The sequence below is a fragment of the Chiloscyllium plagiosum genome, unplaced genomic scaffold, assembly GCF_037043375.1.
Source record: "Chiloscyllium plagiosum isolate Xiang-an unplaced genomic scaffold, Cpla_swu_hap1 HiC_scaffold_33, whole genome shotgun sequence".
Lineage (NCBI taxonomy): Eukaryota > Metazoa > Chordata > Chondrichthyes > Orectolobiformes > Hemiscylliidae > Chiloscyllium > Chiloscyllium plagiosum.
The window spans coordinates 3,304,353-3,331,175 of NW_028270171.1; the positions used below are offsets into that span (position 1 = coordinate 3,304,353).

Consider the following 26,823-nt stretch of genomic DNA (forward strand, 5'->3'; position numbering starts at 1 on the left):
ATCAGAAAATGTTTTGTACACACTTAACGAATTCCTCTCCATCTAAACCCTTAACACTATGGCAGTCCCAGTTGATGTTTGGAAAGTTAAAATCCCCTACCATAACCACCCAATTATTCTTACAGATAGCTGAGATATTACAATTTGTTCCTCAATTTCCCTCTATTGGGGAGTCCATAATACAATCCCAATAAGGTGATCATCCCTTTCTTATTTCTCAGTTCCACCCAAATAACTTCCCTGGATGTATTTCGGGGAATATCCTCCCTCAGTACAGCTATCCCTTATCAAAAACTCCACTCTCCCCTCCCTTTCTGTCCTTCCTGTTGCATTTGTATCCTGGAACATTAAGCTGCCAGTCCTGCCCATTCCTGAGCCATGTTTCTGTAACTGCTCTGATATTGCAGTCCCATGTTCCTAACCATACCCTGAGTTCATCTGCCTTCCCTGTTAGGCCCCTTGCATTGAAATAAATGCAGTTTAATTTGTCCCTGCCTGCCCTGACGGTTTGACTCGCTTCTGTTCTCAACTGTACCAGTCTCAGATTGATCTCTTTCCTCACTATCTCCCTGGGTCCCACCCCCCAGCCCCTTACTAGTTTAAATCCTCCTGAACAGCTCTAGCAAATCTCCTTGTCAGTATATTAGTCCCCTTCCAATTCAGGTGCAATCCGTCCTTCTTGTACAGGCCACATCTACTCCAAAAGGGACTCCAATGATCCAAAAATGTGAATCCTCCTCCCATATACCAGCTCCTCAGCCAATGCATTCATCTGCTGTATCCTCTTATTCCTGCCCTCACTGGGAATAATCCAGATAGTACTATTCTTGAGGACCTCCTTTTCAAAATCCTGCCTCTCTGTAATCTCCCTTCAGGATCTCAACCTTTTCCCTTCCTATGTCGTTGGTTCCAATGTGGACAATGACCTCCTGCTGACCCCTCTCTCCCTGGAGAACATTCTGCACCCTCTCTGAGACATCCTTGATCCTGGCACCAGGGAAGCAACACACCATTCTGATTTTTTGCTTCCTCTGTCACTTTGATTTTCACATCTACATGAAGATTAAGATCAACCATGATTAATTTGCTGCCATCTTTTTTCTGTGCATTTATTTTCTCCTGATTCTCCTGACAGTTGGGGGCCCATGGACCACTCCTACAGTGTCTTCTTCCCCTTGTCGTTTCTGACCTCTCTCATCTGATTTGTACATCTTCAGGTCTAAGAATACTTCTTCCTAGTTCATTTATTCCATCCCATTCAAACAATGTTCGTTCTTGACTCTTTCCTTGCTGCCTGTCCTTTATAAAGATCGCATACCCCTGAATATTTAGTTTCCAGCTCAGATCGCCATTTAACCATGCCTCCATAACTAGCTGTAAGACCTTACTCATTAACCTCTACCAGGAGGAGAGAGTGAGGACTGCAGACGCTGGAAAGTCAGAGTTGAAAAATGTGCTGCTGGAAAAGCACAGCAGGTCAGGCAGCATTCGAGGAGCAGGTGAGTCAATGTTTCGGGATTAAGACCTTCATCAGGAATGCTACCAGTGCCATAAATTCAGCATTTTGTTCAGAATACTGTGTATTTAAAAGCCATCAATTTTGCCTTTTTCCCATTTTGTCCCCACTATGATCCATTTTTTTTTGTTTGTACACTCTGTGCCTTCCTGTTTGCAGTGCTGCCGTATCCTCTTGTTTTGTAAACCTATGCATCCCTGCTTGAGAAACTGACCCCATTCTAATCCGATTCAATCAAGACATGGTTCAGGTGAAGGGCACCCCAGCAGAACAGCTCCCATCTAGCCCAGTGCTGGTGCCAGTGCCCCACAATCCAAAACCCATTCCTCCCACTCCAATCTCTGAACCACACACTAAACTCCCTCACGTTATTTATCCAGTGTTAGTTTGCCAGTTGCTCAGGGATTAATCCAGAGATTGTTATCTTGGAGGGTCTGCTTTTTAATTTAGTTCCAAACTGTTCAACTACTTTCAGCAGAATATCCTTCTAGTCCCATCAATGTTGTTGATCCCAATGTGGATCCCTCCCCTTCCTTCCCTCTCCAATCCCAAGGAGATGTCCTTAACCCTGGCACCGGGCAGGCCACACAGCCTTCAGGACTCCTGTACCTGGCTGCAGTGAGCAGTATCTATCCCTCTAATTATACTGTCCTTCACAACCAAGACGTTCCTATTTCAACCCCTGACTTGAATGGCTCCCTGTACCACAGTACTGGGGTCAGTTCACTCACCCTCCCAGCAGACCCCACTCTCACCTGTACGGCTTGCAAGAACTCTAACTGCTGGACAATTCCAAAACTCTTCAAATATTACCCCTTAGGTGCCAAAACCCACAGCTATACTCTCCAGATCAACTCTGAATGAACTAATCTGAAGGGTATGACTGATCTAAAGCAAAGTTTCCAGTTAATATCCCCCTCTCCCCAATGTGGCACAAAGTCTGCGTCTCAAACTCCACTTTCTCAACTTCGATCCAAAATTCCTCGAGCTGCAAACATTGGCTACAGATGTGTTCAATTTGGATTACTTTGGTGTCCAGCAGCTCCCACATCCTGCAGCAGCACCACATCACCTGACTTGCATTTTAGTAATTAATCACTCAAGTATCCCTGCCCTTTATCCTGGATTGTATTTTTTTAAAACAACAGTATTAATCTTACACTAACAAGCTTTCTCAAAAGAAATTAAGAAAAATTGAGATTAGAGATCTATACACATTTACACCCTATTTTTACTTTATAGACTAAAAATACTCACTGATTTGCTACTTCATTCAGGCAAAAACAACTAAACACTTCTTTCCTTCCTCTACTAACTCCCTGAGGTACTCAACTCCAGCACTTTACTGTAAGTTGCACTCTCAAGTGCTAAGTCACACTCAGTTGGCTATTTAGATATGCTCCCAGCAAAAGCATCTACATTAATCATTTAAGGAGGATCCAGTTTCAACTGGTTCTTAACTACTCTGCTCTTTCGCTGTGACTTTTGGGAAAGTCCTTGCTTAAGGCTAGCAACTACAGAACTTAAAATGTAGATTTCAGTTTAGTGCCAACCACAAACTAAATTAGATTTGCACAAGCGAGTTTTGAGAGGATTTGTAGCTCAGGTTGAGGTTCTGGATGTAGGTTTGCTTGCCAAACTGGAAGGTTCATTTCCAAATGTTTCATCACCCTACTATGTGACATCTTCAGTGGACCTCCAGGCGAAGCACTGTGGATAATTTCTGCTTTCTATTTATATGTTCGGGTTTCTTTGGGTTAGTGATGTCATTTCCTGTGACGTCATTTCCTGTTCTTTTTCTCAGGAGGTGGTCGATGGGGTCTAACTCGATGTGTTTGTTGATAGAGTTCCGGTAGGAATTCCATGCTTCTAGAAAGCAGGAATTATCAACAGTGCTTTGCCCGGAGGCCCACTGATGTTGTCATCTAGTATGGTGACGAAACGTCTTGAAATGAACCTTCCAGCTCAGCGAGCAAGCCTACATCTAGGTTTGTCCAAATGAAAGATTTAGTCTTCCTCACACAGCAATGCATGCAGTCAGTCTTCCTTCAGTACCAATCCTTCGATGTTGCAGCTCACTGACTGCCGACAGTGTGGCACTCCCTCACTACCATCTGTTTGCAGAGGGAATTAATGATCATGTTGGTTTGTCAAGGGTGCAGGAGAGGGAGAAGAAGGAATCTTCCAGCTTCTCACTGGGCAGGAATCAAAGACAACTCATGCAACAAAGACAAGGTTTATTTTATTTGGCCTCATATAATGTGACATTCGTAACCAGCAAGGCATCAAATTCAGCAGCATCTCGATGTCGGACACAAAGGGGAGGTGCCCCTGATCCTAAGCGATACAAAAACATCAGGTAAACTCCCGACTCAGAGGGAGACAGTTTCAGTAGCCCAACAGCACAGGTTGCTAGGCCTAACCAGGAGAGCTGATGCAGAGCTCAGTCAGTCGTTTCCCCTCTCTGTGGGTCACGCCGGAGACCCGTGTAAACACTCCTACATGTGGCAGTGCCTCAAAACTAAAGGCAGACCCCACACGCCTGTTCCGCAAATCGCAGGCAAACCAGAGACCTCCTCACGGACCACAGTGATTGTGGTGAGTGGGTGAATGAAATTGTCAAACCCTCTCAAAACAGTCCACAGTCGCCCTACACTCCCTTCTACCACGCCCCATACCATTAACCCCTATCCCACCACCCTGCCCAAAGTAAAGCTTTAAACCTAAATATTTGGTCCAAGTTAATCTCTGCATTCAGTTGATTCAATGAGGTGAGATGAGCAGGTAAAAGTCATCTGCCTACATGAAGCTGTGAAGACAACAGGACAAGTTGGGAAAGTGTTTAAGTGCAATGGGATCCTTGACCTTACTCAGAGGGGAACAGAGTACAAAAGGAAGGAGGTTATAGATCTCTGGTTAAGCCTCTATGGGGACACTGAGTCCCAGCAATTTGGGAAGGTTTTCCAAGCCCATGGAGAAGAGGAGATTTCCCAGAACGAAAGTAGGGATGATGGGCTTCAGAGGTAGAGACTGGATAAACTGGGAACTATGGGAGAAAAGCTTCCGGCAAGATCAAATGGAAATGGTCAAAACTGTGAACAGTTTTGATATAAGATGAAAGAAGAGAGTGTAAAGTGGTGGGTGGATGAATAACTGGAGGATAAGCAACATGCTTTCCACAGTGAGCTATGGACCAGATTGTGCTGCCTAAAGGACGGAGGAAACAGAAATCAACAGTAAGTTTGGGAGAGAACTGCAATAGCACGGCAGAAGGAAATGTTGCTGGGCTATGGAGCAAGGCAGGGGAATGGGATTAACCAGCACATACACAGGGCTGACTAGCCTCCTTCTGCAATATTCTGCCCAGTTCTTCACCAGCAGCTTATTTGGTGTTAGTTATTTTGGCTCTTTGTGCATTTCTCTGCCACTGCCCTGGAACCCAGCCCCTTCACTCTTGTGATTATCGAAAGTGATGGGCAATTCTGAGACAGGCAACGTAGCAGCAACAGAGCACACACATTAGGGAGAGTCAAATCAACTCGACTATAAATCATGGTGACCTGTTGAGCTTTATTAACCTTCAGATCAGCAAAACAACACAAGGGGGAACAAGTGGAAACTTGGACAACCTTCCCCAAAACTCTATGGAATGTGGCGGTGGGGATCGGAGATACCATTGGAGCTTTCAGGATATAGATGGATAGACATTTTTTTGTTGAGTAATTGTATCAAGGGAGACCGGGAATAGTGAGTAAATGGAATCAATGTTGGGGGATACACATTTACAACAGAAACAGGAACAAATTTCCTCTCTGAGAAGATAGTAAATGTGTGAGATTCTTTACCACAGAGGACTTTCGAGGCTGAGTCATTAATTATCTTCAAGGCTGACAAAGACAGATTTTTAATCAGGAAAGGAATCAAGGGTTTTTTAATTACTTACAGTGCGGAAACAGGCCCTTCAGTCCAACAAGTCCACACTGACCCTCCGAAGAGCAACCCACCCAGACCCATTCCCCTACATTTACCCCTTCACCTAACACTACAGGTAATTGAGTACAGCCAATTCATCTAACCTGAACATTTTTGGACTGGTTTATAGGGAAAAGGCAGGAAAGTGGAGTTGAGGATTGTTACATCAGCCATGAATGGAGGGAGAGACTCGATGGACTGAATGGTCTACTCCTGCTTCTACCTCTTATCAGCTTATAGAGGCCGTGGTATAGATTAACAGAGACACTGCGGATGACATTTAATGGGATATTTCAGAATATCTTCCTGCTAACAACACAAAATTCTAAAGGCAGGGCCCACCATCTGTCATTAGCAAATGAAGTGAGAGAAAGGATCAAGAAAAAAGCATATAATTGTAGACATTTGAGGGGTCAATCAGATAATGAGCGAGAATGTGACAAATGACAGAGAATGACTAAAAAGTTACGCAGGGGAAAAAATATCAAGTACTGTGGAGTCATACAGCAGGAAAACAGACCCTTCGGCCCAACCAGTCCATGCCAACCATATTCCCAAACTAAACTCATCCCATCTTCCTGTGCTTGGTCCATATCCCTCTAAACTTTTCCTATTTGTGAACTTATCTAAATGTCTATTAAACACTGTAACTGTATCCACATCTACCACTTCCTCTGGCAGTTCATTCCACACACAAACCACTCTGAGTAAAAAGGGTGCCCCCTCATGTCCCTTTGAAATCTTTCTCCTCTCACCTTAAAAATATGCCACCCGGTTTTGAACTCCCCAACCCCGTGGAAAAGACCCTTGTCTTTCACCTTGTCTGTGCCTCTCATGATTTTATAAATCTCTATAAGGTCACCCCTCAACTTCCTACCCTCCAGTAAAAAAAGTCCCAGTCTTCCCAATCTATTTTATAGCTCAAACCCTCCACTCACGGCAACATCCTGGTAAATCTTTATTGAACCCTCGCCAGTTTAATAATATCCTCCCTGTAACAGGGCGACCAGAACTGGACACAACACTCACCAGCGTCCTGTACAACCTCAACTTGACATCCCAATGCCTATACTCAAAGGTCTGTGCTATGAAGGTAAGTGTGTGAACACCTTCTGAACCTTCCTGTCTATATGTGCCGCAATTTCAAAAATTATGTACCTGAACTCCTAGGTCTCTCTTAAAAAGCTAGCTAAAAATGTAAAAACAGCAAGAGTTTCTACAAGTATTAAAAAACACAGTAAGCAGGTGTTGATCCTCTCAAGGGTGAGAATGGGGAGTTAAACATAGATAATGAGGAAACGGTGGACAAAATGAACAAAATATTTTGCTTCTGTCTTCAGTTTGGAGATAGAAAGAAAACATTCCTCGTGATACTGTTAATCAGGAAGGAGGGAGGGAGACAAATTAGCAAAACTACAATTACAAAGGAAACTGACTGAGAGCTTCGGGTGAGAGGTGTGTGTGTCTGATGGACTTCATCCTAGGCTCTGAATGAGGTGGCTAATGAGGTAACAGATATATTGCTGTTAATATCCAAAGTTCCATAGATTCAGGAAAGGTTCCATCGGATTGGAAAGTAGCAAACATAAGACCCTACTCAAGAATAGGGATGGCTCAGTGGTTAGCACTACTGTCTCACAGCGCCAGGGACCCGTGCTCGATTCCAGCCTCAGGCGACTGTCTGCGTAGAGTTTGCACATTCTCCCTGTGTCTGTGTGGGTTTTTTTCCGGATGCTCTTGTTTCCTCACACAGTCCAAAGATGTGCAGGTCAGGGTGAATTGGCCTTTGGAAATTGCCCATAGCATCCAGGGATGTGCAGGCTAGGCTAGATTAGCTATGGGGAAATGCAGGATTAAAGGGTAGGGGTGTGGATCTGGGTGGGATGCTCTTCGGACGGTCAGTGTGGACTTGATGGACCAAATGACTTGGTTCCTCACTGTAGGGATTCTAAAAAAAGGAAAACAGGAAACCACTGGCCAGTTGGTGTGACATCTGTCAGGGGCAGATTGATTCAAAAAGTTAATAACTGCACATTCCCTCAACACTGACCCTCCGACAGTGCGACACCCCCTCAACACTGACCGTCCGACAGCACTGACCCTGATAGTATGGCACTCCCTCAGCACTGACCCTCCGACAGTGCGGCACTCCCTCAGTACTGACCCTCCGACAGTGCAGTGCTCCCTCAATCTGGGATGGGTTTTGAACTCAGAACCTTGTGGATCTGTAAACAAGGCCAATGGGTTTGCAGATGGGGAGGATATACAGCAGGTCATGTGGGATGGGTGAAAAATTTGGGGTCAATCCAGTTTTGACACGAGAGTGGTAGCATTCACAGTTTCCTTGGACGGTGGATGAGGCTAACACACGTGGGGTTTGCACCCTTCCATCCAGTGCCTGTCAGGCAGTGTCAGAGACTGACTGAGCGTCTCCAGTGTAAAGTCTTCTCCAGATCGCATTAAATATTGTGGCAGCTCCTGCTTAGGCCAGCAACACTCCAGTGCAACAATCAACAATTCAACTTATTTACAATATATTTACAGCACAGCCTCCAGCCTGATCAAAAATACTTGGCAGCTCAAAGAACCAAAACGAACCACACCCACACATTCACCATTCTGATATCATTCTGTGCAAAATATCCGACAAACTCAAACAGACTCAAGTGCAAATATTCCTCAGGGAGGTCGACATCAGAGAGCAGCTAAACAATGCACAGAGGAGAGAGAGAGAGAGAGAGAGAGAGAGAGACAGAGAGAGGGGTCCACAGAGAGAGGAGGACACACAGAGAGTGCAACAGCAAGAGATGGAAAAAGAGAGAGAGACACAGTGAAAGACACACCCAGAGAAAAAAGGGACAGGGAAATGGAGACAGACAGAAGGCAACATTGAGGGAAGAGAGTAAAAAAACTGGAATGTGAGATCAGTAATAAAGAGAATGAAACAAATCTGGAATAAATGGAAGGGGCAAGTGAGAACAAGTGAATGGAAAATAAGAGAGGATGGGAAAAAAGACAGAGCAGTGTACGTACCAAGACATAGTGTCTCTCAGTCCCTCAATGAGTGATGGAGCCTCAGCGTATAACCTCTGTTCTGAAGCATGGACTCTCAGACTAGATTACACTGCTTCAGTCTGGCTCAAACTGCATCTCAAACCCACAGCCTAGTGGCTCCCGCAGTGACTCTCTGCTAACTGTTACATGGATCCCCAACATACAAACCCACTGCTTCACCGATCTAAACAAGTGCAGTGAACGAGTAAACTGTGAGTACAGCCCAGTGTGACCTTTACAGGGCACAGGCAAAAGTGAGGACTACAGATGCTGGAAACCAGAGTGGTGCTGGAAAAGCACAGCAGGTCAGGTAGCATCTGAGGAGCAGGAAAATCAACGTTTTGGGCAAAAACCCTTCTTCAGGAATCCTGATGAAGAGCTTTTGCCCAAAACGTTGATTTTCCTGCTCCTGGGATGCTGCCTGACCTGCTGTGCTTTTCCAGCACCACTCTGATGTAAACGTTACAGGGCACAGCCTGGAGGCAGTCAATCCATGGTAGCTCACTCTCCCCTGAACAACATTTCAGTTTAGACCAGAGGTGCCACATAGTGTTCCACCAGAGAGGGCTCATTTCAGGGTTAGATACAGCATTGTATCACCTCAAAAGTCAGTCCCAGACTCAGACTGTGCTAGACCCTGGTCAGTCCCAGGTCAAACAGGTTCACATCTGTACTGACTGGCCCTAATACAGCCCTCTCTGTGACAACAGGTCAAGATACTGAAATGGGCAGGTTCACTACAGCTACATCACAGCAAAGTCCTTTAGCCAAATTCCCAGTGTACACCCTTGTGCTCTCCCAACTCTACCTCCCTGGCTCCCTCCCAGCCCCACCTCCATCTCCTAATCCCTCTGTCTCCTCAGTAACCCCCATACTCCCCACTCTCTCAATACCCTCTCCCTAGCCCCACCTCCATCTCCCAATCCCTGTCTCCACAGTAACACCCCCCCCCCGTACTCCCCCACCCCCTCATACCCACATCCTCCCTTCTTCAGTCCCTCCTGAATCTCTCTCTCTCTCCAATGTCCCTCTCCTGCTCTCCCTCCATCCTCTACACTCCCTCCCTCACACTCACTCTCCTGTTCTGAAGGGGTACATGAACCTAGGCGCTACCCTGCAGACCCTAACCGTTTATATGGTGATACATACACTCAACAGTTTATAAATATGGAACCTTGTTTCTCTTTTAGGAGAAATGAACAAAACATTTGACAGGACGGATGTAAATCTGTTTGTTTTCAGCAGCTCAGACTCCTGTCCCTGAAGAAACCCTCAGCTGCCTGGCCTTCCCGGAAGGTCACCGTCAGGGAGTTTGCCGTGACATCAGTCACTGTGACGTTACCAAGGGGAATGGAAGGCTGCCAGCCAATGGGAATTGAGCCAGTCATCCGAATGGGAGAGGCGGAGCCTGCAGACAGGAGGGAAAAGAGAGGCAGAGGATAAAATCTCACTCATTCGGCCCATCAGTGTCAGACTCTCCCAGCTCCAGGGAGCTCCGCCAAACACCCAACCCCAACCCAACTCAACTGCATCCAACCCCCACCTCAACTCCCTCCTTCAAATCCACCACTCCAACCCAAACCTCACCAATCCCCACCCCACATCACCAATCCCCACCCCACATCACCAACCCCCACCCCAAGACACAGCAGTCCCCTTCTCCCCTGATTGGGCACTGCAGCGTGGGATGAAGAGATAAGGGGAAGAGAGAAAAAGGAACAGGAAAAGGTAGAAAGAGAAAGAGTTTTGTTCCATTAGGTGAGGACGTCACAGGCTAGGCCAGCATTTGTTGCCCATCCTAATTGGGGGAGGGTGGTTAAGAGTCATTCACATTGCTGTGAGTCTGGAGTCCCATGTAGACCAGACTAGGTAAGTGTCCTTCCCTAAAGGTCATTAGTAAACCAACAATCAATTCAAGGTTATCATCAGGCTCTTAATTCCACATTTTTATGGAATTCAAATTGCACCATCTGCGGTGGCAGGATTGAACCCGGGTCCCTGGAACATTACCTAGGTCTCTAGATTAACAATCAAGTGATTATACCACTAGGCCACCAGCTTGCCATGTGAGGGAAAGACATGAGAGTGTCCACAAGGGATGCGGCTAGGAACCCTCCAACCACAAGGGATGAACTCGGATTTCACCAGTTTCCTCATTTCCCCTCCCCCCAGCCTGTCTCAGTCAAATCCATCAAATTCAGCACTGCCTTCCTAACCTGCAATCTTCTTCCCGACCTCTCCGCCCCCACCCCAGTCTGACCTATCACCCTCACCTTGACCTCTTTCCACCTATCACATTTCCGATGCCCCTCCCCCAAGTCCCTCCTCCCTATCTTTTATCTTAGCCTGCTGGACCAACTTTCCTCATTCCTGAAGAAGGGCTAATGCCCGAAACGTCGATTCTCCTGTTCCCTGGATGCTGCCTGACCTGCTGCGCTTTTCCAGCAACACATTTCCATCTCTGATCTCCAGCATCTGCAGACCTCACTTTCTCCTCAAAGACATGAGAGTGACCAAGGGTGGGAGAAAGCGGCAAGGAGAGGGACAGGAGAGAGAGGGGTCTAAAGGGAACTGTGTGTGTGTGTGTGTGGGTGGGAAAATGGGAGAGGTAATGTGAGATGGGGAATAATAGGGGGAGGCTAATCCCCTCAAGACACTGAGGAGAACTTCCTGAGGATTAACCAGGACCAAAGGGGCCTCACTGATTGGCATCAACATGAAACAGAAAGCTCAGATGGAGGGGAGGGGCGGGAGGGTGACCGACTTTCAGTACAGGGCGGACGTTTCAGAGAGAGAAGCTGCATTTACATGGCACCTTTCATAACAGGAAGCCAGCGACCAGAGGCGAACCCAGCGAGGGGTTTGTGCCTCACAGTCTGTCACTCACCTTCGTTTGCCTCGGGACAGCTCTCACTCTGCAATTCATCCTCAAACTCCGAATCCACGTATTTTTCACTCAGCTCCCTGCCGGTCTCGTCCTCAGACCACTCACTCATCCCATGCCTCTCTGTGATCTCACTGGGTTCTTCAGTAGAGCCAGGCTTGGCCAGTTTGAAAAACTTGTGCTTCCGGCTGAGGGAGAACTGGATCCGTTTGCCGTTTTCCCCGTGTTCCCGCTGACCCAGACTTGACACCGAAGTCCCGTCAAATTGTCTGGACAGGGAGAGGCGCAGCTCCCCCTTTTCTTTCAGCTTGGCCGCACTCCGCAAATCCATCCCATAAATCCGCTGGCAACAAACAACAAAAATCAAACCCAACGCTTTGATGCATCTTTGCCCTTCGCAGTTTCAATGTTTAGTGCTAGGAGGACAAGAGGGTATCAGTTTAATGTTAGAGGGGAAAGAATAAAGGGGAACCTGACGGGCAACTTTTTTACACAGAGGGTGGTACGCATTTGGAATGAGCTGCCAGCAGAAGTGGCTGAGGCGGGTACATTAACAACATTTAAAAGGCATTTGGACAAATACATAAGGATTAGAAAGATATGGGTTGAAACTTTATTGCTGGAACAGCACAGCAGGTCAGGCAGCATCCAGGGAACAGGAGATTCGACGTTTCGGGCACAGGCCCTTCTTCAGGAAAAGGGCCTGTGCCCGAAACGTCGAATCTCCTGTTCCCTGGATGCTGCCTGACCTGCTGTGCTGTTCCAGCAATAAAGTTTCAACTTTGATCTCCAGCATCTGCAGACCTCACTTTCTCCTTAGAAAGATATGGGTCAAGTGCAGATAAATGGAGTTAGTGTGGACGGACATTTTGGTCGGCATGGACCAGGTTAGGCCAAAGGGTCAGTCTCCGAGCTGTAGGTTGCTATGACTGTAACTTACTGCTGAGGCCAAGGGAGATGCTAGTGGTTAAACCCAGACAACAAACACTTTCATTTATGTAGCACCTTCCGGTACCTCAGGATGCCCCAGAGTGTTGCATGGCCAATAAAGTTTAGAACCTCATCTTATGTAGGGAATGAAACAGGAAATCAGCGCACAGCAAGATGCCACAAATGCCCAATGTGACACCGACCAGGTGACCTGATCATTCTTAGAATAGGGGAGGCGATGGTCTAGTGGTATTATCGTTAATCTAGAGACCCAGGGAACGTTCTGGGGACCTGGGTTTGAGTCCCTCCATGGCAGACGGTGGAATTGTGTTCAATAAAAATCTGGAATTAAGAATCTAATCATGACCATGATTGTCAGAAAAACCCCATCTGGGTCACTAATGTCTTTTAGGGAAGGAAACTGCCATCTTTACCTGGTCTGACCTACACGTGACTCCAGACCCACTGCAATGCGCTTGATTCTGAACTGTTCTCTGGGCAATAAGGGACGTGGAATAAATGCTGGTCCAGCCAGCAACATCCTCATCCAGTGTATGAATTTTTTAAAAACTGAAGATTTAAACAAGAGAAGGCTGTTCGGCCCCTTGAGCCTGTTCTGGTATTTACTTAGATCGGTACCTTTATAGTTCTGCAACTGTGAAACATCCTGATCTAATTAAAATCTTTAATTCTTGGTTTAAACGTTTTCAGTAGACTCACCCTCCCTATTCCCACTAGCCTCAATGAGCAGTATTTCTTTGGGAGGGGTGGGGGTTGTAGAGAAGAATTATAAAATGCCTACCATGTGGAAACATGCCATTCAGTCTATCTGAAGAGCATCCCACCCTGACCCATCTCCCCACCCTATCTCTGTATTTCCCATGGCTAACCCACACATCTTTGAACTGCAGGAAGGAAACAGGAGCACCCGGAGGAAATCCACACAGACAGAACATGCAAACTCCACACAGGCAGTCACCTGAGGGTGGAATTGAACCTGGGTCCCTGGCGTCGTGAGGTAGCAGTGCTAACCACTGAGCCACCATCTGCTCAGTTCTGCATTGCCACAGCTCTGCGTGAGGAAACAATTCCTGGTGTCACCTCTCAGTTTTAAGTTATATCCTTTGATCATCACGACTGCAGCCTCATTAAGTCTGTAGCTTAGAGAAAATGTAAGGCCCCTAGACTGTGCAACTGAGGGCAGTTAGGGGTCAACCACATGGGACAGTGTTTCTTTCTTTGTTCTTTCATGGAATGCCGGTATCACTGGCTGGGCCAGTTCTTGTCTCCCATCCCTAATTGCCCCCTTGAACTAAATGGCTTATTTGGGCCATTTCAGAGGGTAGTTTTGCGATGGGTCTGGAGTCACATGTAGGCCAGACCAGGTCTAGGGACAGCAGATTACCCTCCCTGAAGGACAATGGTGAATGAATGAGATTGGGTTTTGACAGTGGTAGTTTCACCATTACCAAATTATAATTAGGGGTGACTCAGTGGCTACCTCTGCTGCCTTACAGCAAAAGGGTGCCAGGTTTGATTCCAGCCTCGGGTAAACTGTCTGTGTGGAGTTTGCACATTCTCCCCGTGTCTGTGAGAGATTCCTCCGGGTGCTCTGGTTTCCTCCCACAATCGAAAGATGTGCAGGTTAGGGTGGCTTGGCCATGCTAAACTACCTGAAGTGTCCATGGATGTGCAGGTGGGTTAGCCATGGGCAGTGCGGGGGTTACAGGGTTAGGATAGGTGGGTGACTCTGGGTGGGATGCTCTTCAGAGGATTACTGTGGACTCGATGGACCAAATGGCCTGCTTCCACACTGCAGGGACTCTGTGATTCTAATTATTTGTATATAATTTAGATCCAATAATCAATTCGACCAGCTGCAATGGCGGAAGTGGGATTTGACCCCATGACTCCAGACCATCAGTTCATCAACATTACCAATCCAATGGCATTACCATTATGTCACAATTTCCCCAGAAAGGGTGGGACACATTAGGCATCCTGTCCTCACCCAACACCCATGGACACCAACAGTGCCCCCTGTCCCCAGCCCAGGAGGGACCAAGACTCCATGATCAGCTAACTCAGGCTTGGCCCTTCGTCCCTCTCTGATCTGTGGGAATCAGTGCGTATGAGGGGCTGTACCTACAAGGTGGTGGGGGTGAGGCCAGCCCCGCGTTTACTGAGCCACAGGGGAGGATGAACTGGACGGATATTTATTTGCGGGTCAAGACTATCCACCACCCGGACACCAGCCTTTACCTGCAGTAGGTACCTCTTCGGCTTTGGCCCTCGCTTCCTGTATCCTTGCGCCCGGTCTCGCTGCTCCCTGCAGGGTAAGTGCCAAGCGTGAAAACAGGATCAAGTTTAACAGAAGGAACCAGAAAAAAAAAATCACAGGTAACCGTAGTAACGGGCCTACTAGCACAGCAACTACCTCCAGCCTGTGGTTTCAGTGTGAATCTCCTGTGAGTAAGCAAACTAAATAGTCAACTGATAAATTCCAGAGGCCAGGAAATTGTTTGAGTTTGATCCTTTTCTTTGGAAAATCATTTTCTGGGATGTGAGCCTCACTGGCAAGAGGCTGGAATTGATGGCCATCCCTTCGCACTGAGCAGGTAACTCATCACCTTCAACCAGTGCCATAAGACTGTAAGGCATTGGAGCAGAATTAGGCCATTCAGCCCATCGAGTCTGCTACACCATCCGATGAGATCATGATTGATCTGATAATCCTGAAATCCAATTTCCTTCCATGCACTGCAGATCTTTTACCTTTAACTTAGAGTTGTTATACAAGGAGGAACTTCCTAGACTATTTCAAAGGGAAAATAACTAAAGGGATTGACTGAAGGGATCAAGGAACAATGAAATGAAGGGGGAGACCGGGATTAGGTAACTGAGTTCAATGATCAACGATGATCATATTGAACGGTGGAGCAGGCTTGAGGGGCTGAATGGCCTGCTCCTATCTTCAATGTTTCTACACCACACATGGTTACATCTAGGCCCAGAGCTGCTAACTGTAGCCTCCCTCCTCTTACGAAGGGACATAAATGAATCCATTGGATTGTTATGACAATCCCAAAGCTGATCCAGCATTTTGTTTCCCAATTTTCCAATCCTTAAGGTAAACTTGTAGGTTGAGTTAGTAGTTAGGAAGGCAAATACAATGATGGTATTTATTTTAAGAGGACTTGAATATAAAAACAGGGATGTACTTCTGAGGCTCTATAAGGCTCTTGTCAGACCACATTTGGAGTATTGTGCATGGGTTAGGGCCCCATATCTTCAGAAGGAGCATGTTCAGAGGTGATTCACGAGAATGGTGCCAGGAATGAAAAGCTTAACATATGAGGAACGTTTGAGGACTCTGGGTCTATACTCAGAGTTTAGAAGGATGAGGGGGATCTACTTGAAATATACAAAATACTGAATGGCCTGGACAGAGTAGATGTTGGGAAGATGTTTCCATTGGTAGGAGAAACTAGGACCTGAGGGCACAGCCTTAGAGTAAAGGGAGAGCCCATTGGAACAGACATAAGGTGAAACTTCTTCAGCTAGATAGTGGTGAATCAATGAAATTCATTACCACAGAAGGCTGTGGAGGCCAGATCATTGAGTATATTTAAGACTGAGATAGATGGGTTATTAAGTGTAAAGGGGATCAAGGGTTACGGGGAGAATGGAGTTGAGAAATTTGTCAGTCTTGATTGCATGGCGAAGCAGACTCAATGGGCTGAATGGCCTAATTTCTGCTCAGATGTCTTATGTTATGTTATATTATTCCCAAACTGCCCAGACTGGGACATGAACTCACATTCTCTGGTCTATTAGTTCAGTAACATCACTTGGTAGAACAGCTGTAATCACTGTCCAGCCTTAGTGCCTGAGATTGACCATTAACTTCATGAAGTAGGAGCAGACTCAGGCGATGAGACACTTCCCCCTCACCAAGGTTCACTGTTGATTTTGATTCAGCTTTTCTTGGTACTTTATCTAGTCTGAACCATGGACAACCAGATTTTAAAATTCAATTTCACAAGCTGACACTGAGGGACGATGAGTCAAGGAGGATCCAATATTTCACAGCACCTGACTTTACAAATGTTTAACCCTGTAACAAAAAATACTCACGACAGACCTGTGTTGGGCACACCACTACTCACAGGGCAGCTTCATGCACACACATGTCTAACATCCCGTGCAAACACACACACACTGCTACGCAGATCCAACAGCCCAAGGGCTGCAGGGCGTATACAGAGGATTGCAGGGTGTATACACAGGTTCCAGGGTGTACGCACAGGTTCCAGGGTGTACGCACAGGTTGCTAGGTGGACACGCAGGGTTCCAGTGCCTATACGTGAGGATCCCAGTGCCTATACGTGGGGGTCCCAGGGCCTTTACGTGGGGGTCCCAGGGTCTATACGTGGGGGTCCCAGGGCCTATATGTGGGGGTCCCAGGGCCTATATGTGGGGGTCCCAGGGCCTATACGTGGGGGTCCCAGGGCCTATACGTGGGGGCTCAGGGCGTATGCACAGGGCAGCATAACATCTTCTTACTTTTCCTCATAAGCCATTACGAGACGGGGATCCAGTATGTGATCTTCCGGTTCCCATGTACTGTATCTGAAACAGAGGCAAAGGCAGAGTTTACATGACAAATCCAACAGTGACACACTCAGTCACCGGATTCCCACTGGCAAGTCCTCAGCAAGTGCAGCAATCTTTGTTTGTCTCGTTTTTTACAAAAAGACTTGCATCTCTGGAGAGCTTCTCACCACCTCAGAACATCCCAAATTACCTGACAGCCAATGAAGTACTTTCTGAAGTGGGCAGTCACTGCTGTAACAGCTGCCTGTCTGTGCACAGCAAGACTCCACAAGCAGCAACTCATCGTGGCTAGGGAAATCATTTTAGTGACGTTGGTTGCAAACAAATATTGGCACCAGATTGTTTAGGAGGGATTGGTGAAGGAGAGAAAAAAGAGAGAGAAAGAGATAACTTGACTCCTGCTGTTTCTCAAAATACAGGACGTTCTGCTATAACATAACACTTGAGTTCCTCTACGACCTTGCACTACAGAAAACCACACTATTGGGGATCGCTATAGAAAACCACACTATTGGGGATCGCTATAGAAAACCACACTATTGGGGATCGCTATAGAAAACCACACTATTGGGGATCGCTATAGAAAACCACACTATTGGGGATCACTATAGGAAACCACACTATTGGGGATCGCTATAGAAAACCACACCATTGGGGATCGCTATAGAAAACCACACCATTGGGGATCGCTATAGAAAACCACACCATTGGGGATCGCTATAGAAAACCACACCATTGGGGATCGCTATAGAAAACCACACTATTGGGGATCGCTATAGAAAACCACACTATTGGGGATCGCTATAGAAAACCACACTATTGGGGATCGCTATAGAAAACCACACTATTGGGGATCGCTATAGAAAACCACACTATTGGGGATCGCTATAGAAAACCACACTATTGGGGATCGCTATAGAAAACCACACTATTGGGGATCGCTATAGGAAACCACACTATTGGGGATCGCTATAGAAAACCACACCATTGGGGATCGCTATAGAAAACCACACCATTGGGGATTGCTATAGAAAACCATACCATTGGGGATCGCTATAGAAAACCACACCATTGGGGATCGCCATAGGAAACCACACTATTGGGGATCGCTATAGAAAACCACACCATTGGGGATCGCTATAGAAAACCACACCATTGGGGATCGCTATAGAAAACCACACTATTGGCGATTGCTATAGAAAACCACACTATTGGGGATTGCTATAGAAAACCACACTATTGGGGATTGCTATAGAAAACCACACTATTGGGGATTGCTATAGTAAACCACACTATTGGGGATTGCTATAGAAAACCACACTATTGGGGATTGCTATAGAAAACCACACTATTGGGGATTGCTATAGTAAACCACACTATTGGGGATTGCTATAGAAAACCACACTATTGGGGATTGCTATAGAAAACCACACTATTGGGGATTGCTATAGTAAACCACACTATTGGGGATTGCTATAGAAAACCACACTATTGGGGATTGCTATAGAAAACCACACTATTGGGGATTGCTATAGAAAACCACACTATTGGGGATTGCTATAGAAAACCACACCATTGGGGATTGCTATAGGAAACCACACCATTGGGGATTGCTATAGAAAACCACACCATTGGGGATTGCTATAGAAAACCACACCATTGGGGATTGCTATAGAAAACCACACCATTGGGGATCGCTATAGAAAACCACACCATTGGGGATCACTATAGAAAACCACACCATTGGGGATCGCTATAGAAAACCACACTATTGGGGATCGCTGCAGAAAATTGTTAAAACCATTCATAGAAAATTTGCGTTATCTAAACAACGACCACAATCCGTCAATTGCATTATAACCAATTCACGCTGATGAAAAGCTCATTATAACAGAACGACCTGTGGTGGACTATCCACATGCACCAAGGACGATCAGTCAGGAGCTCTCTATTCAAGCAGAGTCTGTGTCTCTGGGTGATATGGTTTGGAAACTCAACATGAAGACAACAGTCCGCACTCCATAACAGTAACCCATGACCACTCAGTACACACATTTATGTTCAGATCCTAAAATTAGTGGAGATATTAACAGCTGATTCTGTTGAAAAGGAGGTTTAATTTTACTGGGTGCAGTCACATGTGACTGATCCAAATCATGAATATTACTTGTGTAGGTTTAATGTTTTTCTCGCAGTTTCATGCGGTCCATACCATTTTGCAATGAAGAAGAATTAAATGGGTCAGTGCCCAATCAGGAGAGACTCAGTGTCACAGACATTAAAGTGTTAATGGAGCCAGCAGACCATGGCAATGATTGGTCAGTCACTGACTCACACGCACTCACTTGGACATGCTCAATAACAGAGCCAGCACTTCCCCTTCCCCCATTTGGCTGCAGAAATACTGCAGAACGAGAGAAATCAACAGAATCCATCACGTGATTAACTCAAGCACCAGAGCAAGCAGTACCTTCACTCTCAGACACAGACACTTGCACACACGTACACATACACAAATACACGTACACACACACAGACAGACACGTAGACATACACACACAGACACGTACACGGTCACACAGGCATGTACACACAAAGACATATACACACACAGGCATATACACACGTGGATACACAGACTCGTACATAGACATTGACAAACACATGCAAATACACACATACACACAGACATGCACATGCATGCACAAATACACTGATGGAAAGACACATACACAGCTACAAAACACAGACATGTACACCTACACACACAGACAGACGGACAGACTTGTAAATTTGCACGCAATTGCAGAAAACAGATACATACAGAGTCACATACACAGAGTCAAAAAATATGCAGAGAAATGTATGGGCAATAATTTTGGAGATCAACATCACTGGGAGCTGCATGTAATAACGAGGAGGGTTAGAACTAGTCCTTTCCTACACTGAAGCTAAGGATTGAAGTGGTGCCCAAAGCCTTCCCACTCCAGTCTCAGCACTGACCCTCCGACAGTGCGGCGCTCCCTCAGCACTGACCCTCCGACAGTGCGGCGCTCCCTCAGCACTGACCCTCCGACAGTGCAACGCTCCCTCAGCACTGACCCTCTGACAGTGCGCGCTCCCTCAGCACTGACCCTCCGACAGTGCGGCGCTCCCTCAGCACTGACCCTCCGACAGTGCAACGCTCCCTCAGCACTGACCCTCCGACAGTGCAGCGCTCCCTCAGCACTGACCCTCCGACAGTGCGGCATCCCTCAGCACTGACCCTCCGACAGTGCGGCGCTCCCTCAGCACTGACTCTCTGTCACAGAGTCAAAGAAATATACAGAGAAACATACTGTACACATGTAAATACATACAGCCAGAGACATAAGCGTGCACTCACACAATCCCACACACAGCGAAACAGACACAAGGAGACCCAATCTCTCTCTTGTACACAACGGAGACAGAAAGGAAAATTTGAAATTGTTGTGCTTAGCTGTCAAGTGTCCCAAATTTACAACAATGACAGTTGTTCACAAATACATCACTGGCCTGTGACATCCTGAGGATGTGAAAGGTGCTACCAAAAGACAAGATCTTCCTTGTACTCTCAGAATTTCCTCAAACCACCCATTGCCTTCATTATCACTCACCAATCGACCCAATGACATGTCTGCTCTGTAACAGCTGCTATGACACTGTAATGGGATCACCTTTGGGCACCATAGAGTCATAGAGATGTACAGCATGGAAACAGATCCTTTGGTCGAACATGTCCATGCCGACCATATCCTCAGCTCTAGATGTCCGAACTTAATACTCCTCACTATTATACACAGCTCCCAGAAACATCCATCCCTGAAATTATTTCCTAAAGAAGTTGTAGATGTCTTGCTCATCCCTAGTTGCCCTGGAGAAGGTGGGAGTGAGCTGTCTTCTTGAACCATTGCAGTCCACCTGATTGACCCACAATGTCCTTAGGGATGGAATTCCAGGATTTTGACCCAGCGACACTGAAGGAACGGCAATATATTTCCAAGTCAGGATGGTGAGTGGTTTGGAGGAGAACTTGGAGGGGTGTTCCCATGTATCTGCTGGACATGACCGTGGGTTTGGAAGGTGCTGTTACCAGTGGATCTGCACACCAGTAGGTCACCAGGCCAGGAGATCACTATACTGGTAGATCACCATGCCAGTAGATTGCCACACCAATAAATCGCTGGTGGATCACTACACTAGTGGATCACTACACTAGTAGATCACTGTGCTGGGAGATCACTGCATTGGCAGTTACTGCGCCAACAGATTGCTGCACCAGTAGATCACCACGCTGGGGTTCAATGTCAATATAAACAGTTGTAAAGCGGCAGTCCTCATAGTAGTACAACAACAACAACCTGCAGAATCCCCATTTTGCTATAATAAAGGGTCATCAATCTCTGAGGAGCAAGGGCTTAGGGACTCAGCACCATCAACATGTATAAACAACCCCAACAGAGGCATGGGATTGAGGGTGATTTAGCAGTTTGGATCAGAAATTGGCTAGCTGAAAGAAGACAGAGGGTGGTGGCTGATGGAAAATGTTTATCCTGGAGTTCAGTTGCTTGTGGTGTACCACAAGGATCTGTTTTGGCACACTGCTGTTTATCATTTTTATAAACGTCCTGGATGAGGGTGTAGAAGGACGGGTTAGTAAATTTGCAGATGACACTGAGGTCGGTGGATAGTGCAGAAGGATGTTGTAGGTTACAGAAAGACATAGATAAGCTGCAGAGCTGGGCTGAGAGGTGGCAAATGGAGCTTAATGTGGAAAAGTGTGAGGTGATTGACTTTGGAAGGAGCAACAGGAATGCAGAGTACTGGGCTACTGGTAAGATTCTTGGTAGTGTAGATGAGCACAGAGATCTCTATGTCCATGTGCACAGATACCTGAAAGTTGCCACCCGGGTTGATAGGGTTGTTAAGAAGGCATACAGTGTGTTAGCTTTTATTAGTACAGGGATTGAGTTTCGGAGCCATGAGGTCATGCTGCAGCTGTACAAAGCTCTGGTGTGGCTGCACTTGGAGTATTGTGTACAGTTCTGGTCACCACATCATAGGAAGGATGTGGAAGCATTGGAAAGGGTTCAGAGGAGAGTTACGAGGATATGGTCTGGTATGAAAGGAAGGTCTTATGAGGAATGGCTGAGGGACTTGAGACTGTTTTTGTTAGAGAGAAGGCGGCCGAGAGGTGCCTTAATTGAGACATACAAGATAATCAGAGGGTTGGATAGGGTGGACAGTGAGAGCCTTTTTCCTCTGATGGTGATGACTAGCCCAAGGGGGCGTAGCTTTAAATTGAGGGGTGATAGGTATGGGACAGATGTCAGAGGTAGTTTCTTTACTCCGAGAGTAGTAGGAGTGTGGAACGCACTGCCTGCAACAGTAGTAGACTCACCAGGTTTGGTGGCATTTAAATGGACGAGAATGGAATAGTGTAGGTTAGATGGGCTTCAGACTGGTTTCACAGGTTGACACAACATTGAGGTCCGAAAGGCCTGTATTGCGCTGTAATGTTCTACATCTGTTTAACAGAACCAACTGGGATTGGGATTCATGGATGAGTAGAGGAGCTGGGACAAGGTGCAGAGAGAAGATCAGGACAGAACACTGGCGATCGGTTACTTACTTTGGGGGCCATCCTTTCCACTTCACAAAATATTCCACTCTACCCTGTCAATCAAACAGAAAACAAAGTGTCATCAGGTGGGTACAGTACACAGCACAGCTCATTCACAGCACCGCTCATACACACAGAGTGCGCACACACACACGGAGCGTGCACACACACACGGAGCATGCACACACACACGGAGCACGTGCACACCCACACAGAGCGTGCTCACACCCAGAGACCTAGCCAGCACACACACTATCACTACAGCCTGTAGCTGACGCCTTTCACCCACATTCACCGTGCGTTTCACAGAAAGGCAGCCTCCAGCCAGCTGGCCACAGTTCACAGTTACCTCCCTCAAAGATGTGATGTTGTGTGAACTGAGAGTCAGGAGACTTCATACTGATCACAGGCCAGATTGCTAAATGGAGGAATATTAAACTGGTACAATCCTGGAAAGAAACGTGGCACATGCACACACTACCTAACTCCATGCTGTCTCTGTCCTGGGAGTGTTTGATGTGGGACAGTGTAGAGAAAGCTTTATTCTGTATCTAACCCCATGCTGTCCCTGTCCCTGGGAGTGTTTGATGTGGGACAGTGTAGAGAGAGCTTTACTCTGTATCTAACCCCATGCTGTCCCTGTCCCTGGGAGTGTTTGATGTGGGACAGTGTAGAGGGAACTTTACTCTATATCTAACCGTGTCAACCCAATCTTGGCTGTATTTCTAATAATATTATCAATTTAGACTGTTTATGCTGTGCACATGTCTGAAGGAAATCAGGGAGTTTGGAAATTAAGATTGTTTTAATTCTGTCAGAGATGTGGGTGTCACAGGCAAAGACAGGATTTTCTGCCCATAGTTGCCCTTGAACTGTGCATCTTGAGGCCATTTGAAAGGGGAGTGAGGAGTTAACCACAGTGCTATGGGTATGGAGTCACATGTAGAGCAGACCAGGATCGATGGCAGATTTCCAAACCTAAAGCATATTAGTGAACAGGATTTCTTTGACAGCAATCAATGATAGATTTGTGTTCACCATCATTGAGACTTGGTGTTGTATTCCAGACTTTATAACTGGATCGACATTCACATTTCACCACCTAAATGTGAACCCACGTCCTCAGAGAATTAGCCCACAATCCTCAGGATTACCAGTGCAGTAACATGAGCACTTCAACACCAACTCCAAGACAGCATGGTGTTCCCTCAGCACTGACCCTCTGACAGTGTATCACTCCCTCAGCACTTACCCTCCGACAGTGCGGCACTCCCTCAGCACTGACCCTCCGACAGTGCGGCACTCCCTCAGCACTGACCCTCCGACAGTGCGGCACTCCCTCAGCACTGACCCTCCGACAGTGCGGCACTCCCTCAGCACTGACCCTCCGACAGTGCGGCACTCCATCAGCACTGACCCTCCGACAGTGCTGCACTCTCTCAGCACTGACCCTCCGACAGTGCGGCACTCCCTCAGCGCTGACCCTCCGACAGTGCGGCACTCCCTCAGCGCTGACCCTCCGACAGTGCTGCACTCCCTCAGCGCTGACCCTCCGACAGTGCGGCACTCCCTCAGCACTGACCCTCCGACAGTGCTGCACTCCCTCAGCACTGACCCTCCGACAGTGCTGCACTCCCTCAGCACTGACCCTCCGACAGTGCTGCACTCCCTCAGCACTGACCCTCCGACGGTGCTGCACTCCCTCAGCACTGACCCTCCGACGGTGCTGCACTCCCTCAGCACTGACCCTCCGACGGTGCGGCACTCCCTCAGCACTGACCCTCCGACAGTGCGGCACTCCCTCAGCGCTGACCCTCCGACAGTGCGGCACTCCCTCAGCACTGACCCTCCGACAGTGCTGCACTCCCTCAGCACTGACCCTCCGACGGTGCGGCACTCCCTCAGCACTGACCCTCCGACAGTCCGGCACTCCCTCAGCACTGACCCTCCGACAGTGCGGCACTCCCTCAGCGCTGACCCTCCGACAGTGCGGCACTCCCTCAGCACTGACCCTCCGACAGTGCTGCACTCCCTCAGCACTGATCCTCCGACGGTGCGGCACTCCCTCAGCACTGACCCTCCGACAGTGCGGCAATCCCTCAGCACTGACCCTCCGACAGTGCGGCAATCCCTCAGCACTGACCCTCCGACAGTGCGGCAATCCCTCAGCACTGACCCTCCGACAGTGCGGCACTCCCTCAGCACTGACCCTCCGACAGTGCGGCGCTCCCTCAGCACTGACCCTCCGACAGTGCGGCACTCCCTCAGCACTGATCCTCCGACAGTGCGGCACTCCCTCAGTACTGACCCTCCGACAGTGCGGCGCTCCCTCAGCACTGACCCTCCGACGGGGGGTCGGGGGAGAGGGCAACATGACAGGAACACTTTCATGTAAAGCTCCCTCTACACTGTCCCCCATCAAACACTCCCAGGACAGAGACAGCACGGGGTTATATACAGAGATCTGGTTTTGAATTGTGTACTGTCTGACAGTGACATCAGATACAACTACTGCCAGTTGTTTTGCTGTCAGCCTGTGGATACCTGTCAGGTGAGAATTTAACCACTGGGACCTTGTCAGGGAAAATAAGCATTCCCTGAGGCTGTGAGTCACCAGAATTCACTCAGATCAGAAATCCACCCAGGAAAAGTAGCCTCTCGCCCCAACACAACATGCTAAAGCAGTCTGTGAGCTCCCACACTTACACCATCTCACACTGCCTTCTGGTGCAGTGGGGGGGGGGGGGGGCAGGGAGGGAGGCTGAGAATTTCAGGGGGAACTGGGAGCATTGGGGGCTCAGATTGTTGGGTGAGAGCAGGTTTAATATCTTCAGCTCCTACTGCACAGGCAGAGCTGCTGACAGGTCTAGGACCATTCCAGTTTTACTAACATTCAGCTCTCCATCTCCCAGAAGGTCAAGGAACGTGATTCCTAATCAGTACAGCCTCCCTATACAAATCCTCAACCTGGATACAGGATGTTGGGGGGCTGGGGGGGAAACGGTCTCTAGGAGGAAGACAATCCTCTCTAAAGTGTCCACACACACACAATCCCAGTACAAGTCAGTCTCTGTAATCCAGAAGGGGAATCACTCCGTGCTGCTAACGCTGTCTAGCCCTGTGTAGCTCTGACAGTTTCCTTTATAACAGATACGTGCCGATATAATTCAGGGCTGTGTGATTTCAGAGCAGCCAGGAAGCAGCTTCAAGCACAAACTGAAATAAACAACGCCACGAAGTGCTGGAGAAACTCAGCAGGTCTGCCAGCATCTGCAGAGAGGGAACGCTTTGAATCGGATAAGACTTCAGAACTAAAGAACACGGTGTGATGGAGACTGGTACAAACAATCGTGAAGATTCTTGGAATAAACATGACCAAAGCTTATGTGTAACAGTGATCTCATCCTGTCTCCGTTTGTACATTGAGTTTCTTTCCCTGTCTGTACCCCATGTACTATGATTGTTATTAACTGTCCAGTAATTTCTCGTTTACTAATTAGATTTGGGTCACAAGCCTGCTTTCTTGTTACTGAAATCTCCCTGTAAAATTGCAAGTTACTTCTTACAAGAAACAATTAATTGGATTATGTTTCGAATAAACAGACTGAACAACTCAAATCCCTGCCGGACTCTGCCCTTTTACAGATAAGTACAAAAGATTTGCAACTTCCAAAAGCTGCCTCACTGACTGAGCAATTTTAAACTCCCTCAACGCTCGCAACCTCATCCTCTCAGTCCATCCTCAGTAAGGAATTTTAACACTTTGTAATTATTCCAGTTCAAATAACCCTCCTACCCCTCTCCCTTCCCTCGGTAGCTGGGCAATGCATGAATTTTTGTCTTGCATTATTTATGTAATTCATCGTTTAATTATTGAGTTTAACACAGCAGCACTGTCCCTCCTGCTCTACATCTCTTCCGGAGCTTCTGCACCAGCTGACGGCGTGTGGCCAGTTTTGAAAGCAGTCATTTATTTTATTATTGGGGAAGGGGGTTGGGGAGGTTTATTAATTGCCTTCAGTGGTTTTGGAAGTTGTTAAGGCTAGAGGTGTTTTGTATTTGTCGCAGGATTACCTTTCTGATGCGCTTCTTGCTGATATTCTCCACGGCAAACACTTGCTCTCCTATTGCAGACAGCTCCATAAAGGCAGACTCACAGCTTTCTTCCTGCGCAACATTTTCACCAGCGCGTCCCCGACACTCTCT

General features: G+C 47.3%; 1 protein-coding gene across 2 annotated transcripts; it reads right to left on the bottom strand.

Moving 5' to 3' along the window:
• Positions 1-3,736: 3,736 nt before the first annotated feature.
• cbx7b (chromobox homolog 7b) lies at positions 3,737-26,823 on the bottom strand. 2 transcript variants are annotated; one of them, XM_087978205.1, is made up of 6 exons: positions 26,692-26,823; positions 22,627-22,670; positions 16,923-16,988; positions 14,619-14,685; positions 11,430-11,769; positions 3,737-3,853 (listed from the first exon to the last, which is right to left on the bottom strand). In XM_087978205.1, the coding sequence occupies exons 1-6, from the start codon at positions 26,758-26,760 to the stop codon at positions 3,759-3,761; spliced, it is 681 nt and encodes a 226-aa protein (XP_087834331.1). In that variant the 5' UTR covers positions 26,761-26,823; the 3' UTR covers positions 3,737-3,758. The 2 variants fall into 2 exon arrangements, with proteins under 2 accessions (XP_087834331.1, XP_043535397.1); XM_043679462.2 differs by lacking the exon at positions 3,737-3,853 and adding an exon at positions 9,532-9,950.